General features: G+C 46.1%; 1 protein-coding gene across 1 annotated transcript in view; it reads left to right on the forward strand.

Moving 5' to 3' along the window:
- Positions 1–843: 843 nt before the first annotated feature.
- RPIA (ribose 5-phosphate isomerase A) overlaps positions 844–17,472 on the forward strand; it is a 32,695-nt gene continuing 16,066 nt past the window's right edge. The window contains exons 1-3 of the mRNA XM_065929172.1: positions 844–1,148; positions 9,739–9,799; positions 11,828–11,883. Of these exons, the coding sequence (XP_065785244.1) occupies positions 876–1,148; positions 9,739–9,799; positions 11,828–11,883 (390 nt within the window). The 5' untranslated portion in view covers positions 844–875. The remainder of the gene's footprint in view (positions 1,149–9,738; positions 9,800–11,827; positions 11,884–17,472) is intronic.

Here is a 17,472-nt window from a genome sequence, read left to right on the forward strand (position 1 = left end):
GACGCCGTTGAGCTACTTGAACAACAACGCTTGAATACATTTCCAAGCCCCAAAAGACACGTATGTACTGGCTCCTCCCTCATCTTTTTGGAATAGTTCCACAGAGCTGAAATGTTATTTCCCCAGCTATAGTCCCTAGAAAGCTGCCAGAATAAAACTGAAACTCACTTTCCTTACATTGTATTTTTTTTTCAGTTGACACGCACAGCAAGACACTTTATAGGTAAGGAAGAAAAGAGAGAGTTGTTTAGTTCAACGACAGTCCTGGTTGAGTCAATAATTTCAATAGGTCACACACAGGCGTCGAGTCGAGCTCCATCTGGAGGAAACCGCGCCATCCAATGCTGCGCAGGGCAGAACAACATCTAAGGCTGGGGGTTCTAAATTTGTACCCTGCTCCTGTGGAAGGAGGTGTAAAGGTGGACTAAAGCGTGAGCCACTGTCGCAGGTGCGTTTCCCCGTGGAATCCGTCTAGAGAAGTCACTCCCAAAAGGACATTTCCATATGAGCGACTGCCCTGAGGCCTCGTAAGCCGCCACGTTCTTAACTCTAGAAAATCCAACAGGATTAGATCCAACACGCCCTTCTCAGACGCGGGTGCAAACAGAAATCACTTTAGCCTCGATCCATCGGGGGCTGCTTGCTCTGCACCAGCCGTCACACCAAAGTTCGTCTTCGATTTGCGCACCCGGTCGCGGAGCATTGTGGGGCTGGTGGTCCAGGCTGGGGCGCGGCTTCCGGTCACTGAAGATATAGAACTACATTTCCCAGCAAGTACCGCGCCGCAGCGGATACGGACCTCGTACGTGGGATTCAATACTTCCGGCGGAGCCGGGGGGGCGGGGCCGTGGCAGAGGCTGGAGCGAGGCGGCGGGATGCAGCGCCCCGGGCCCTTCAGCACCCTCTACGGGCGGGTCCTGGCCCCGCTGCCCGGGCGGGCCGGGGGCGCGGCCTCTGGCGGAGGCGGGAACAGCTGGGGCGTTCCGGGTTCCCACGTGCAGTTGCCGGGACGCTCGCAGTTTGGCGCTGGCAGCACAAGTACCGGAGCCAGGGAGGCTAACAGCGTCTGTCCGGGCCCTTCCGCGATGTCAAAGGCCGAGGAGGCCAAGAAGCTGGCTGGGCGCGCGGCCGTGGAGAACCACGTGAGGGTGAGCAGTTCAGGTCTTGGGCGCCCGTGCTCGGCCTTATGGGCTCTTGCTGCGGGCTCTGAGCGCTGCCAGGTGCGCCAAGTTCCTGGCAGAGCGGGGGCTGCGTGAGGGGGGAGAGAGACCTGCTTTGAGACCTGCCTTGAGACCTGCTTGAGACCTGCTCCTTCAAGGCCTTTGAGATATGGAATTGGTTGGGGCCGAGCCCCCTTAAGTTGAGATGTCTAAAGGCTGCTTGTCAGGCCAGATAACAGCTTGCCAAGTGGAGCTTGGTGGTGTGTGTCTGATGTTCGCAGTGGGGTTAGGAGGGACTTAGCTAGTGGCTTCCTTATCAACAGATAAGAGGCTGGGACTGCCGAGAGGTGTTCATCTCGCTTCACTGCCCAGGGAAGTCGGTGGGGAGCTGATTTGAGAAGTGTTTTGAAATTTAACTCCAAGGAAGTGCTTAGCTGGTCGCGCACCGGCTCCTGAGTGTACTTGCCGGAGGAAAGCGGAGGTGCCAAAGACTTAAAACCTCCTTCTTTTGGCAGGGCTCGGGTGGACACTTGAAGTCTGGAGATCCTCTTTAAAGTCGGAATGTGGAGATGTTTAGCTGTTAATGTGAGGTCGTAATGTAATGTCAGTGAGGTCGTGACCTCACTTGTTGGCTAAGTGGCGGGTGTGGTCCTCTTGGTGGAGTCTTTTGGATTTGCCGTCAACAATCAATTATCTTAATTGTAAGAATTTGGGAGCCGGGAGCCAAGTGGAGTATCTCTGCCCTTAGGTGGAGTTTCCTGGGCTTCATTAGCTTTTAGTGTTTTCTGCTTTCTGGAAAGTGGTATCAGATTCTCTTTTCTCTAATAATGGTTCTTTATTCTTTACATTTGGTAATGCTTTCGTGTACGAAGTAATTTTGCTGGATTTGTTGGATCCTCCCACAGCCTGGCCAAATGGGAGGGGCCCGCCGGGTAACCTGTGGCTCAGAGTATTATGTAGGAGGAATGACCGAGTATCCTCCCAGACCCAAACCCAGTGACTCCTGTTCCAGTGCCCTTCCCCCAGTTACATAGTTGCCCTGTTCTGGTGTAATAGTCTGGCTAGCAATAGGAATTTCTATGGGCATTCACAGAGATAATGTAGAATGTGTCATCTGGCTCTCCTTTTGGGATTCAGTGTCTCAACTGCAACATTGGGACAATCAGCTGAAATTTCAAATGCCTCGATAAAGTGAATGGTAATGGGCAAATGAAATCTATACAAATAGAAAAGATCTGTTATGTTAGATTTCCTATTATCCCATTATTATTATGTCTTCCTGACCATTGTTTTTGTTTTTGTTTTTTTAACACACCAACAATCTTCTTTTATAACAACATGAACCCAGGAGGAGGAAAGGAGACAGGGCAGGACATGGAGGGAAGGTCAAGGTGGTAATGAGGACAAGCACCAAAAGCTTTCTTCAGATCTCAGGGAGTGCTCCTCAGCTCCCCAACCAAATTTATTTAAAACAATAAACTGTGAGCACAGCTATGTGAAGTTTCCTCCTCCTGGGTGGAAGTCACCGGGAAGGGAGAAGGAGGTGAGGGGAGGGACGAAGGCAGGAGAAGGGGGGAAGGAGGAGGAGGAGAAAGAGTGAGAGGGGGAGGTGAGGTTAGTGTAGCATGGCCTGGCCAGGGCCATAACTGGGGAGAGAAGGGAGAGGAGATTCCCCCAGCTTGCATATGCACTGGCTACCATTGTTTTTTTTAATGATCTATTTGGTTAAATAAAAATTTGCAAGCTGCCACCTCAGGCCAGAGCCCCCAGCCACCTGTTGCCCTGAAGTTGCCAGACCATCCTGGGGAGATCTCCATTGGCCTTTTGGCATTCACCCCAGTCTCAGTTAATACCATTTTCCTTTGCAGACTTCTTTCCTGAGATGTCAACACTATTTGAATTTTTTTTAAATGGTTTTATTTATTATTTATTTTTGGCTGTGCAGGGTCTTTGTCGCTGCTCCAGCTGTTTTTCTAGTTGGTGGTAAGCTGGCGCTACTCTCTAGTTGCAGTGTGCAGACTTCTCATTGCAGTGGGTTCTCTTGTTGCAGATATGGGCTCTAGGGCACACAGTTTTCAGTAGTTGCAGTTCCCAGGTATTAGAGCACAGGCTCAATAGCTGGGGCGTACGGGCTTAGTTGCTCTACTGGGATCTTCCTGGACTAGGGATGGAACCTATGTCCTGCATTGGCAGGTGGATTCTTTATTACTGAGCCACCGGGGAGGTCCTGTGTTTAGCACTTTTTACCACTGATTCATTCATCCTGTTGCTGCTGGGAACTTGTTGAAAGCCTGCTAGGTGTCAGGTAGTTGGTGTGGAGGCCAGAGATGTGGCTAAAGGGAGGAGATGCTGATCCTGGATATTTTGCAAACAAGATTACTTAATTCCAAGACAAGTTTATTGATCATAGTCCTGTACCTGTTTGTCAAGGTTTAGCAGCCCTCTCCAGGGTTATCCTTTTTTTCCATCTAAGGCCAAATTTTCCTTTAGCACTTTGTGTCTTGAAATGGTTTCCTTGTTACCCAACTCAGATTTGACTGCTCACCCCTTGAAAGACAAGTGTTGGCTGGGAAGAAAAGATTGCTTTGTTCTGGAGGCTGGCAACCTGGAGAGAAGGAGGACTTCTAGAACCTACTCCTAAGGTGAAAGGGGAAGTTTATTGCAGTTAATCATTTAGGGAGGGGGTCAGAGTCTTATCTTCCTCTGTGTGTAGACCTTCTTCTGATTGGCTGATGGTGGGGTAACTGTGTGGTGGTTAGCAGTTTTCTACTTGGGTGGGGCCTTAGTTCCTGTGGAAGAACTCAGATACATGTTGTCATGAATATTCCTTGAGGAGGAACCAGGACCTTGCCTCACAGCACTTTGTTTCTTGACTGCTGCTCCCTTGCTTCTGCATTCCTTCCCTTACCTGAATAGTGACTGCTTGTATCTGTCCTTTGGGACTCAGGGAAGGTCACGGAGGCTGTATGAAGCCTGTTTCCTACAAACAACAAACGGGGGACAAGGGCCTGCTCAGTTTCATGCTTTGTGTAAATTTATCAAGGTAGCTTATGTGCCAGGTCCTATTGGTTCCACCTTTGGAATGTTCTTAGAACTGACCCTTCCTGTGGACCAACTTCCCCTGTTTAGGCTTTCCCTGTGGCCAGAAGATTGCAGTTGCCCTTGTCTTGCCTCTTCTTCTGACCAGCCAGGTGATGCATTGTCATCTGCTGAAGCTCCCTTCTGCTCTTAGCCTCATCCTAACCTCCGTATGACATCTGTTACGAGCCAGTAACAGTGAGCCAGGTGGAAGGGATACACGGATAAGAGGCTCTGATTCTTGTCCTTAAGCGCACAGTCTTGTTTCCTTCTCTGCTCTCCTCTCTCCCAGGGACCAGAACATTGGAAGAAACAGACTGCTGGCGTGGCTGGGTTTTAATGTCACTACCCTCTACCTAGAATGCTCTTTCTTGTCTGCTGCTCTTGTCTGTTAAAACTCTGTCTTTCAGGGTTTGGTTCAAAGGCCATTCTTCCTTTCAGTTTTTCCCTAGCCTTGTAAGGGGAGGAATTCTTCCCTTAAATTCTGTAGTCCTCCATACCTTGTAGGCTTTACATTTTATGGTCTAGTTATGTGTGTATCCCAATCCCATGAAGGGTAAACTTCTGGAAGGTAGTAAACTTGATTTTCATTCGACGTTGGTCACAGTGGGACCTGCCTACTAAATGTTTGATGAGCTGTGTGGCATGTGGACACAAATATGGAGGTTATAGTGTGAATCACTGGGTGTTTCCCTTCCCGAGCCCCTTGGTGCTCCAGTGTGGTGACTACTTCCATTCCTGGGCAAATGGAAATTTTGGAGAGTTCTCTACTGAAGGGATTAGGTAGCGACCCTTGACTCAGGTCTGCTGGTGCAGGACAGGTCACCACTCAAGGCCACCTTCTCCTGAAGGTCTGTAACCTCCTTTGTTCTCTTTGGAGCCTGGCCTTTGCTTTCTGGCTGGCTAAGTTTGAAGAAGTTGGTGGACAATAGTTCCAGTAGGTCAACAGAAGAGGTTACCCCACTGGACATGGTGAGCCAAGTTGTGAAGTTGCACATATGACCTGTGGTTTAGTGTTGCCCTTAGGAGCTGCCTGCTCCTCCGGTGGAGCCTGCCTGGCTACTGTTGGACCAGCTCTGTATAGCTTTGGCTGTTACCCTGATTCCTGGCCAGTCATTGGATTCCATGGCAGCAAGACCACAGGGCTGAAGAGCTTTGGGCCTGACAGGTTTGCGCAATTCTTGGCCTCTACCAAAAAACAGCTAAGGGAGGAGCCTTGCACAAAGCTTGAGTGACTCGCCCAAGTTCATCTGGGTGCCACCTGCCTGCTGGGTGACAGGAGAGTGGGGAGATGAGGAATCCGGCGGTTGAGTTACTGTGAAGCTGGAGCTCTCAGCTTCAGGTCAGGTGTGATGGTCACGTGGAGCCTGCCTAGTCAAGGCATTTCCCTGTTTGCTTAGTTTGTTGGGAGCATGCACTCAGTCATGTCCAACTCTGTGACCCCACAAACTGTAGCCCACCAGGCTCCTCTGGCCTTGGGATTTTTCAGGCAAGAATACTGGAGTGCATCACCATTTCCTCCTCCAGGGGATCTTCCCAACCCAGGGATCGAACCAGCATGTCCTGTGTCTCCTGCATTGCAGGCAGATACTTTAGCCACTGTACCTTCAGGGAAACCCCCTAGTTAAGGCATTACCTGTTTTTTTTTTTTTTTTTTTAATTTTTTTTTATTTTTTTAATATTATTTTATTAGTTGGAGGCCAATCACTTTACAACGTTTCAGTGGGTTTTGTCATACATTGGCATGAATCAGCCATATAGTTACACGTATTCCCCATCCCGATCCCCCCTCCCACCTCCCTCAAGGCATTACCTGTTACTTGAAGATTTTTACATTTTTCTCATGTTCATCTATTTTGTGTGGTAGTGTAGCATTTACTGGTCTTGAAGATCTTGGTGTTAAGGTTTGCCCAGGTAGCTAAGCAGCTGGTGAATGCACTACCTTCGTGAGGGCACCACCGTGGTTGGATTCCTGACCTAACATGAGCTCCATTTTAAGGTCTCTTGGTGTTATTTGGTAACCTTTGAGCCAGTAAAAGTGACTTCCATCAGATCAGGAACACAGGGGTTGAAGGGCAGAGCCCTCTGTAGGTAGGAGAGGCCCAGTTAGAAGCAGGGACATTAGCGTTTGATTTGTTCTTTTTTTTGTAACTCCCTCCACCTTTCATTCTTTACAGCCTTTTCTTGCTAGAGTTGTCCCCTCACTTTGAGAAGGACTGTGTCAGCAGTGGGGTCCACGGGGCTCGCCCTGGAAGTTCCTGTGGCATTTGTCCCATGGGGAGTTTGTCCTGAGGGGCCTCCAGGACCTTTCTTCCTCCTACAAAGGGCCTCCCCTGCCCCTTACCATATGAGTTCATTGTTAATCAGTCCCTGGAACCCTAAGAAATTTTAATTGAAATGTTTCAGCAAATTGAACTTCCTGAAGTTGCTTATTCAAGGTGAGGCTGTGTAGGGGAGTAATTAATATTGTCAAAAAATGACTTGCTTTTTAAAGGTAAAATCATGATACTTAATATAGATATAAAATAACATTATCAGGTTTTTTTTTTCCCCCCAATTTGACTCATTGAATTGAGGGAACTGGAAAAGATGCTCACCTGTTCACTGCTAAATCACTTCAGTCATGTGTGACACTGTGCGACCCTCTGGACTGTAGCCCACCAGGCTCTTCTGTCTGTGGGATTCTCCAGGCAAGAATACTGGAGTGGGTTGGTGCTATGGCCTTCTCCAGAGGATCTTTCCAACCCAGGGATTGAACCCATTTCTTTTACGTCTCCTGCATTGGCAAGTGGGTTCTTTACCACTAGCACCACTTGGGAAGCCCAGACTGTTCACAGGAAAACCCAAAGAACCACAAAATTATATACAGTCAGGGAATGTTTAAATAAATTTACAAGAACTCTTATAAATCTGGAGAAAACTCTTGAGAGTCCCTTGGATAGCAGGAGATCAAACCAGTCAATCCTAAAGGAAATCAATCCTGAATAGTCATTGGAAGGTCTGATGCTGAAGCTCCAATCCTTTGGCCACCTGATTCAAAGAGCTGACTCATTGGAAAAGACCCTGATGTTAGAAAAGGTTGAGGGCAGGAGAAGGGGGCAACAGAGGATGAGATGGTTGGATGGCATCACTGACTCATGGACGTGAGTTTGAGCAAACTTTGGGAAATAGTGAAGGACAGGGAAGCCTGGCATGCTGTAGTCCATGAGGTCACATAGAGTCGGACTTAGAAAGACTGAACAAGAGCTATAGGATAATTAGTTGGATTTCATAAAACAATTTGCATTTCACTGGGCAAGAATTTGCAGGGGCACACTCCCCTGTAGGATCAGATAATGCCTGCAGATTCCAGCATTTCGTTGAAAGAATCTAATAATCTCTTGCTCATTTCTAAGTCTTAAATTTTCGCTTCAGTCAGTTCAGTTCAGTTGCTCAGTCATGTCCAAGCGGCAGTCTTTTCGTGTCAGTCTTTGCGACTCCATGGACTGCAGCACGCCAAGCCTCCCTGTCCATCACCAGCTCCTGGAGTTCCCTCAAACTCATGTACACTGAGTTGGTGATGCCATCCGACCATCTCATCCTCTGTCATCCCCTTCTCCTCCCACGTTCAGTCTTTTCCAGCATTAGGGTCTTTTCAAATGAGTTAGTTCTTCACATCAGGTGGCCAAAGTATTGGAGTTTCAGCTTCAACATCAGTCCTTCCAATGAGTATTCAGGACTGATTTCCTTTAGGATGAACTGGCTGGATCTCCATGTAATCCAAGGGACTCTCAAGAGTTTTCTCCAATACCACGGTTCAAAAGCATCAATTCTTCAGCACTCAACTTTCTTTATAGTCCAACTCTTAAATCCACACATGACTACTGGAAAAGCTGTAGCCTTGACTAGACAGACCTTTGTTGGCAAAGTAATGTCTTTGCTTTTTAATATGCTGTCTAGGTTGGTCATAGCTTTTCTTCCAAGGAGCAAGTGTCTTTTAATTTCGTGGCTGCGGTCACTATCTGCAGTGATTTTGGAGCCCCCCAAAATAAAGTCTGCCTCTGTTTCCACTCTTTGCCCATCTGTTTTCCCTTGGGGTGTTGAATTACCTCTGAAGGCCTTTGAGGTCACAAGGGATTGTTGTGAGATTCACCTTTTATCAACATTTGTAAATCTTTGTAGGTGCCTAGTAGATGATAGCTGCTGCTTTGGCCTGTAGCTGTTCTGCCCTAAACAGGGGAGAGATTACTCCCAGGAAGTTGCTTAGGAACCAAGCTCCACATTAGTTCCTGCTAGTGCCCTGGCCTCATTCTGCTGGCTGTGGTCTCACTGACCTCGGCTGGGCCCCTGCTCTGCTCTCAGGTCCCTTCCCCCTTTCTTACTATGACAGGCTCGGGAGTGTGATGCCTGGTTCTCCTCCTTTGTACTCATGCATGATTTCCGATGTGGCCACCAGATGAAGACTGTTTCTCATGTCCCCAGCTCAGCCTTCCCCCTTCCCCCATATCCTCTGAAACAAACTTGTATCAGATGAGGATCCCTTGATGTGATTTGATATTGAAGGTTGCGTCAGACTCTCCTCTCTTCTGTTGGCTTTGGTTGGAGCTCTGGATGGTAGACTTGATGTGTCTCTGAGGTTTGCTCTGATGCCACCAACTTGAAGGAGATTGTGGTTAGCCCCCTTCCTTGTGGATGTTAAAACTTGGCATCTACAATGTGGGGAGGTGTATGAAAAGTCACTGAAGTCAGAAACCACTGTTTTCTGCTCTTAATGTACAGCAAGGCTCTGATTTTCCCTAGGGTCTTTCTGATTCCTCTCCTGGAATTGACCAAAAATCCTCCAGTGTTCATCTTTAGGCCATTTCTGTGTGGTAGAATATGAGGAGAATATGAGAATAAGGTAACAGGCCCCAAAGGGAGTTGCTTATGCCAAGCCCCACATCACCAAACTGATACTTAATTATGCTTTTGGCTCCCCCAGAAATGGAATCTTAGCCCACCCAATCCAGGATCGCCTGGTCAGTACTAGTGAGGCCGTGTGCTGGGGAGACCCCTGCCATCCCCTGCAGGGAGTTCACCTGACAGAAACCAACTCCCTTTCAGCCCACAGCAGCTTCTTTATTTCCTGCTCCCTTCCTGCTATAAAAGTCTTTAATTTTATACCCCTTCTTAGAGATCCCCTCTGTTTGCTAGGTTGAATCCTGCCCAGTTCGAGTTGATTTTTGCTGAAATAAAATCTTAAACTTTTAATCTGCCTCAGTTTATCTTCGAAGAGGAGGAAATGGTAGCGGCATTGTCAAGGATGGAAGGAGGAGGGCTCTGCTTATAAGTTGCCACAGGGCACCAGAACAAAGTCCAGCTTGGAGGTTCGGTGATTGTATTTCTGTGGGCACAGTACCTGCTTTGTGCCATGTCAGTGAATTGCTATTCCTTATAATTTTATAGCTCTAGAAAGGGTGCTGGAGAGGGAATAAAATACAATATTAATAAAGTTTTCCCTCTTCTCTTTTTATCTTCGCAGAATAACCAAGTGCTGGGAATCGGGAGCGGTTCTACAATTGTCCACGCCGTGCAGCGAATAGGTATGTTCTTGGGGCCAACTCGGCGTTTTGTGCAGGGCAGTGGGGGAGGCGATATAGAGGAGAAGTAGGAAGCGGGCACTGGCTCGGCATCTGCCCAGCGAGGTGCCAGCTGTGTGGAGCCTGCAGTCAGGTGAGTATTTCTGTCCTCCTCTAAGTGCTATTCTTAGGCCCTGTCACCCAGCTCTGGGGGTTACCCTGGCTTTCTTTGCTCTGCTGAGCTGCAGGTGAGGAGCTGAGGAGCTGACTTGAGGTGAGGTGTGTGTGTCTGTGTCTGTTTGTGTGTTCTCCATGGAACCTTAATTGTCATCATTGGGGTGTGTGTGTATGTGTGTGTGGCCTCATAGATCCTGAGGCAGGCAAGCCTTTTCAAGCTGGAGGTCCCTCAGGCACACAAATCGAGGTCAGCCCAGGCTTGTCCTATTTGTGACCGTGGCATGGATGTGACCTTGCAGTTGGTGGCTGCTGGCTCCGCAGGTGCTGACTTCATTTGGATTTGGTTGTCTCTGGGCTCAGGAAAGGCTCAGGAACTATCAACCCGGTGTGGCCGCTCAACAGGTTTGACGGCCTTGCACTTGTTTGTGAGAACAGAGCCCAGAGGAGAGGTTTTCCTGAATGCTGCTCTCCTCTGCCCAGTGCCAAGGGGCTGCGCTCAGGGGACAAAGCCCAGGAACGCTCTGTCTTGAAGGAATGATTGTGGTGCAGGCATGCTGGCTTCTGGAAGCCTTCTCATTAGCCTAACAGGGCCTCAGCGTGGTACACCCTTGTGCCTCAGCACTGTGTGCGTGTGGGGGGCTTTTAGGGCACAGGATTACTGTAGCTTTTGTACTAGCGGCATCTAAACCTCCCTAGGTGCACATTCAGTGACTGAAGAGATTTGATATTTTTAATAAGACAGTTTTCCCCTGTTGGGGCATTACTGAGGACTTAAGCCCGGGATACAGCTTTTCAGATAGCTCTGAGGGACTGTTGAGAAGCCAGGACATGTAGGAGTTTTTGCAAAAAAAAACAACACAAAACTCCAGTAGTCGAATGTCAAAAGATTACTGCTATTTAAAGAAAAACCAGACATCACAAGTTAATAAATTTAGTGCTCTTCTGTGTATGGGAAGATGCAAGAGTCTGGGCTTAATGAAATTACCCCTTTGATGTGCACCTTAATCTGGGACCAGTGTCCTGTTTTTCTCCATCCTGAATCCTGTCAGGGTGCACTGCCTAGGGTGGGTGCAGTGACTCATGACTTGATGACATCCTTTGTTTACTGAAATGAGAGGAGGCATTCTTTGTCTGCATCCCTTGAGATTTTTTGGGTTTTGGCCATCCCATGTGGCTTATGGGATCTTAGTTCCCCAACTAGGGACTGAACCCTGGGCCCCATCAGTGAGAGCGCCAAGTCTTAACCGCTGGACCACCAGGGAATTCTTAAGACTTTTCTTTTTGTTTAAATCAAACTTTCCGGAAAGTTGCAAATTTTAAGTGAATAAATAAACCCTCTTTTAACTGCCCTCTGGGGTCTATATTTTTTATTTTTTTACTAAATGCAGAAGTCAAGTTCTAGCTTTTCTCTGTAAAAGGCAATATAGGGAAGTAGTTAAGACTGTGGCACTAGACTGCCTGGGATCAGATCTTAGTTCTGTTGTTTATTAGTTGCTTACCAGTTATTTTTGTCTCTCTGCACCTGTTTCCTCATCTGTAAAGTGGGAATAATAATTGTAAGTTACCTTTGGGTTCCTGGATTAAAAGAGTTCATATGTACAAAGTTCTTTGAATAATGCCAAACACATTGTAGCAAACACTGATGTTTCTCTTTCCGTGATTAGTACTTAACCTCTTGAGGCATTTTTTGTCCTTGTCTGGTGACATGCAAAGTCTGTTTACCAACTTGTCACCAAGGGAGGGGACATGGAATGAAAGGCACCTGTCAGTGGTGGGGATTAGACCTTTTCTGTTGGCTTTGAGCAAGTGTGTATATGACAAGGAAGATAAAGGGATGAGAGTGAAAAACCACCGACATGGCTTTTGTCTTCACAGCTGAAAGAGTGAAACAAGAGAATCTGAACCTCGTCTGTATTCCCACCTCCTTCCAGGTATGTCCTGCTTTCCCTTCTCCATCTTGGCATTTCACTGAATCATACAGGTTGCTGAGGATGAGGGAGTGTGGCTCTGGGTTGTGCACCAGGGTGGTTCCGGGTGAGAGAGCCAGGAGCAGGAGGGTAGTCAATTGATGGGAGATTGCTTCTCAGAAGCATGGTTTTAGAGGTGTTCCTTTATTTACTCTCAATATTTTAGCATATCTTTAGTATATTGTGGAGTATGTAGAGATAACCACATGGTCTCCATCCTCAAGAAGTATTATCTCCATTTATAGATGAAAAAACAGGCTACGGGGCATTAACTGATGTGTTAGTAATACAGGGGTAGTATTTTGAGTCCATGTCTAATGCTGTTTGACCATAAAATATAGGGGCTGGTGAAGGAGAGCAACAGAGCCAATTAAATATAGGGAAAGATATGGGAAGAAGGCTTCAGGAAGGGAGGGGAAGGAGGTGCCCAGATAGAGCCCCTTTCCTCACCTGGCCATTGTGGGGAGGTTGTGTGTATCATCTCTCATTGAATTCTTTGAGGAGGTACTATGAGCTGGGGTTAAAGGTTGGCATTGCTGGCGGTTGGTGCTCCTGTGACATTGTGGACTTGGGTAAAGAAACTCTCAATCCTGGAGGCTCAGCACTGCAGGTAGCTCTAGTGAAGGGACAGAGCTGAAGTAGAGGACGGTATCCTTTTGGGCTTCCCTTGTGGCTTAATAGTAAAGAATCCATTTGCCAATGTGGGATACTCAGGTTTGATCCCTGTGTCAGGAAGATCCCCTGCAGAAGGGAATGGCTACCAACTCCGGTATTCTTGCCTGGAGAGTCACATGGACAAAGGAGCCTGGTGGGTTACACTCCACAGGGTTTCAGAGTTGGACATGACTGAGTGATTAAACAGCAAAAGTTTCCTTCTAAGTCAGGTGTGTGCCCCTGCTTGTCAGTGGGGAATGGAGGAGGAGACAGGATAGGAAGTTAGGATGTGTCCTGCCAGAGCTTCCTTGAAGTTAAATCTCTTGGAGACTCTGACCAGCAGAGTCTGGGCACCCAGGGGACTGGGTGGGCACCCAGGGGACTGAAGACAGTACCATAATTCTTATGTTGGGTTGGGAAGGAAGTGGTTTTACCTGGCCTTTCTTGCTTTTGAAATCTGGCTGCCCTGAGGAGATACTCTAAGTCAGAAGGGTTGTGATGGGTTGCCTTGGTCTTCTGAAAATGTCTAAGTGTGTCATTTTTCCAAATGAATTGGTCATCTACAATTTTTCTTATTTAATAAGTTATTTGATATTGGTGTTCATTTTTAAAGTTGTATATGACATTAGTTGCTCAGTCGTGTCCAACTTTTTGTGACCCTATGGACTGTAGCCTGCCAGGCTTCTTTGTCCATGGGATTCTCCAGGCAAGAAAACTGGAGTGGGTTGCCATTTCCTTCTCCCGAGGATCTTCCCAACCCAGGGATCGAACCTGGGTCTCCTGCATTGCAGGCAGATTCTGTACCATCTGAACTACTGGGGAAGCCCACAGTTACACATGCGTGTAGATTGAAGAGTCAAATAATTGTTTTTTTTTTTTTTTTTAATTAAAAAGCAAAATACTTCCTTAATCCCCACCCCCCACCCCCACCGCTCTGACCACAACTTTTTCTTGCTCTTTAAGCAAGAACTTTTCTTTTTCTTAATAGTTATTTATTTGGCTGTTCTGGGTTTCACTTGTGGCAGTCGGGATCCTTTATCTTCGATACAGCATGCAGGATCTTTGTGGCATGCAGGATCTAATTCTCTGACCACGAATTAAATCCAGACTCCCTGCATTGGGAGCTCGTAGTCTTAGCCACTGGACTGCCAGAGAAGTCCCATAGGTGGACATACTTTTAAAACTGTTTTAGTTCATTGGATGTTTGCTCCAGAATCTGGAAACTACATACTTTCTTGCTGTTTACATTTTATTTTCAACTTTAGGTAATAATTCTACACTGAATGGTGAAAGGAGGATGAGCATTTGATTATCTCTTCCCTCCTTGTTCCCACAGTTCACACATCCTTCTCCCAGTCTTCAGGACAGTCATACTCTGGTGAGGCTTACTGAGTGCTTACAGAAAGGTGATGGCCAAACTACAGCTGAGCTGTGCGGTGTGCTATGGTTACGCTTCCTTACCTGCCCATTGTTTTGTTCTGCCAAAAGTTAAGTAAATCATGCCTTTGTGTTTTTTCATTTGCCAGGTTATCTACATACTTCTTACTAATTCAGCCTCTAACTCTTAGCTGCGTGGAAAATCTCCCCTGTCTGGCCAGTGGATATTCCACTCTATGACTTTCATCCTTTTGTCTGAGTTCTCTGGTTGCTAGCAGCTGTACCCTGCTGTGGATTTGGAGGTGTCTCCCTTCATGCTCAGGAACTTACCTATTCTGTCTCGTTTTGGATCATCCAGTCCCTTGGTCTTGTTCTTCCTCACTACTCCCCTACATCCTTTAGTTTTTTTTCCTTCAGTTTTAGTGAAACACATCTTTCATGTCAGGGGTCCCCAACACCTGGGCCATGGACTGGTTCCTGTCTGTGGCCAGTTACGAACTGGGGAAGCTTCATCTCTATTTATAGCCGCTCCCCATTGCCAGCATTACACCTGAGCTTCTCCTCCTGTTAGATCAGTGGCGGCATCATGGTGAGTTGTATAATTATTTCATTATATATCACATTGTAATCAAAATGCATAGTAAATGTAATGTGCTTGAATCATCCCAAAACCACCTCCCTACCCTTGTGGAAAAATCGTCTTCCACGAAACCCATCCTGGTGCCAAAAAGGTTGGGGACTGCTGCTTCAGGTAGCTACCCAAGTGCATGGGGTGCAAACTTGTCGGCGCTTTGGATGTCTGAAAATGTCTTTATTATGGCCTCTCTGGAACTCAGCTATTTGGGTATAGAAATCTCTGCTAAATCATTTCTTAGTTCTTGGTTCTTTCTGTCTGCTGGCTTTCAATTTGCTATTGAGGAGCTCGGTGCCATTGATTCTTGATCCTTTGTATGAAGTCTATTTTTCATTCTCTCTGAACTCTTACACTCTTATATTATCTTTATCTCCAGTGTTCTGAAATTTCACTTTGGTGTGGGTTTATTTTTGTCCATTGTGCTCGGCGCTTGCTGGGACATGTCATTCTACAAATTCACGATCTTCAATTTAGGGGATTTTTCTTTGTCCCTATTATTCCTTTGATTTTCTTTTGCTTTCTCTGTTCTTTCTTTTGGGACCCTTGTTAAGTCCTTGGTGCTCATGGCCTGTTTTGTCCTTTTGTCTTTTCGGCTTTATCTTTTTCTAACCCTTCTATTGTGCTTTCTTTGCTTTCATATGTTTAATTTCATGTAAGAACTCTTTTTGTTGTTCTCTGAGTAAGTTTTTGTTTGTTTGTTTGTTTTATGGGTTCAATTTTTCCAGTTTCTTCTCTAAGCTCCCTGAGGATATTAATGCTTTTGTTTTTGTTCTAAGGTCTCTTCTCCCTCTTATCTTTCCTCAGAACTTTTTTGTTGCTGTTGTTTACAGTTTGTTGGAAGTATAATTTACATACAGTACAATTTACTCTTTTTTTGGTACTTCCCTGATGGTCCAGTGGTTAAGATTAAGAATCCACACTTACACTTCAGGAAGCATGAGTTTGATCCCTGGTTGGGGAACTCAGATCTTGCATGCCATGTGGTACGGTCAAAAAAAAAAAAAAATTACCCTTTTTTAGCATGTAATTCTGAGTTTTGACTGATATAGTCAACTCACAAGCAACACAGACAAATATTGTTAGAATGCTTGGTCTTTTCTTTTTTTGATTCTGGCATCTCTTAATTCTTGTATTCTTTACCTTTCTGCTTGTTTTGAACACTAGTAGACTAAGAAGCTGATTGGAAAGCAGCTCTCAGGGTGAGGGTAGTCCTTGCTCTCGGCTAGTCTGCCAAGCCTGTATCTTGGGGGAAACTTCTGGAGTCAGATCATTTTTCTTTCCTTTGACTGGTCAGGTTTCCCAGAGTAGACTGCCCCGTGCCCTTTAAGGAGGGGTATGCATAGCTGCCGTGTCCTGGGAACCAAATAGGAGAAGAGGGTGAGAAGACATCTGTTGTTATTCAAGACATAAACCTGCTTCTGATTTCTCCCATTTTCAGTGTTGTTCTTGTGCTAGATGGGAAAGAAGTGCCTGCTATGTTTTGCAGTGCGTCTTTGACTCTGGGCTTGATCATATTACTTGTTTCGCCAATGGAACGTGTCATCAGTGGGTTGAAAAGTGCTTTTGCTTTGGGGGCTCGGCCTTTCTGCTCCTGAAACCTTTCCTGTTGCCTTGTGAACAGGCCTCAGCTAACTCCCCTGGAGGATAAGAGGCATGTGAGTGAGGTCATACTAGAGACTTTTCAGTCTGTCCATGGAATCATGAGAATTAATAACTATTTGCTCGTTTAAGCCTCTGAGTCTTGGGGTAACTACTCCACAGCAAAAGCTCACTGATGGAGTACCCTATCTTCAGCTCTGCCTGGCAGCCCAGTCCTGAGCCCTGCTGTTTGACCTTCTCCAGAGAACAAACATGGTACTTTGGAAGAAGTGGAGAAAGATGAGAAGCTGTAACAGGTTCTCAAATAGCCTTTCAACCAGCTTTCCCTTCTCATTCCCACTGTTGCGTCTGTTTCTGAAGTTCACAGTGTCGCTGAGTCCTGGAACCTTTTGGGAGGTTGCTTCTTAGCTCTCTCCAGTATAGGTTTAGGATTTCTCTTCATTTCTGCCATTTACCACTGTCTGTCAGGGGTCTAACTTTTAAAAACTGGTTGTTCTTTTCTCTTCTTTTTGATTTATGCCTTTAAGAAAAATTCCTTTATCATAAATTTAGAGAGGTTTGGGGAAAGAGCTGAGCTAAATACAGGTGTTCATGTTCAAGAAGTTCCAATTAAACTTCTTTAATTGGAAGGAAGTTTGATCTGTGTTTTTCAGATAGCATCCTCCCAGCGCACCTGTGTGTTATGATGGTAATTAATAGCAAGACTGGAAAATGATGGCCAGTTCCAGTTGATCGGTTAGAAAAATCATTCACAGTTTGCAGGACTTTAAAAAATAAACTTGTTCAGAGGTTTGTTTTTTTCCCTCCCTTAAATTCAAACTTACTTTGTGTTACATTTAGCCAGCTGTAGTCTCCTGAAATGACTGAAAGGAAGCCAAAATACTTTGTGCTCTATCTTTTAAAAAAGTAAACCCATAGGGACTTAAAGGATTTTTGTAGATTTTCCCTTCAAAGTCAAAAGATTTGGGGAGAAGAAAATAAAAATTGTATTTAAAAGCTAGATCTGGTCTAAGCAAAAAAAACGTTTATTCACAATGGCCTTTAGTCCCCCTCTGTTAGGTGATAGAAAGGAAGATGCAAAGTTTTCAGATTTTATTGTAAAACTGATGAAAAACAGGAATGCTTGCCTGCCACATGCCACTGTCCTTGATCACATGAGGCATTGCAGGCACCAGCTGTGGAACTGCATTGAGAAGGCATTGCTTCCTGTCTTTTTTCCAGAAGTGTAAACTAATCGTTAGCATTCCTGTTCCCAGCACTTTTAAGAGCTGGAAGAAACAGCCAGGGGA

Source organism: Muntiacus reevesi, chromosome 3, assembly GCF_963930625.1.
Source record: "Muntiacus reevesi chromosome 3, mMunRee1.1, whole genome shotgun sequence".
Lineage (NCBI taxonomy): Eukaryota > Metazoa > Chordata > Mammalia > Artiodactyla > Cervidae > Muntiacus > Muntiacus reevesi.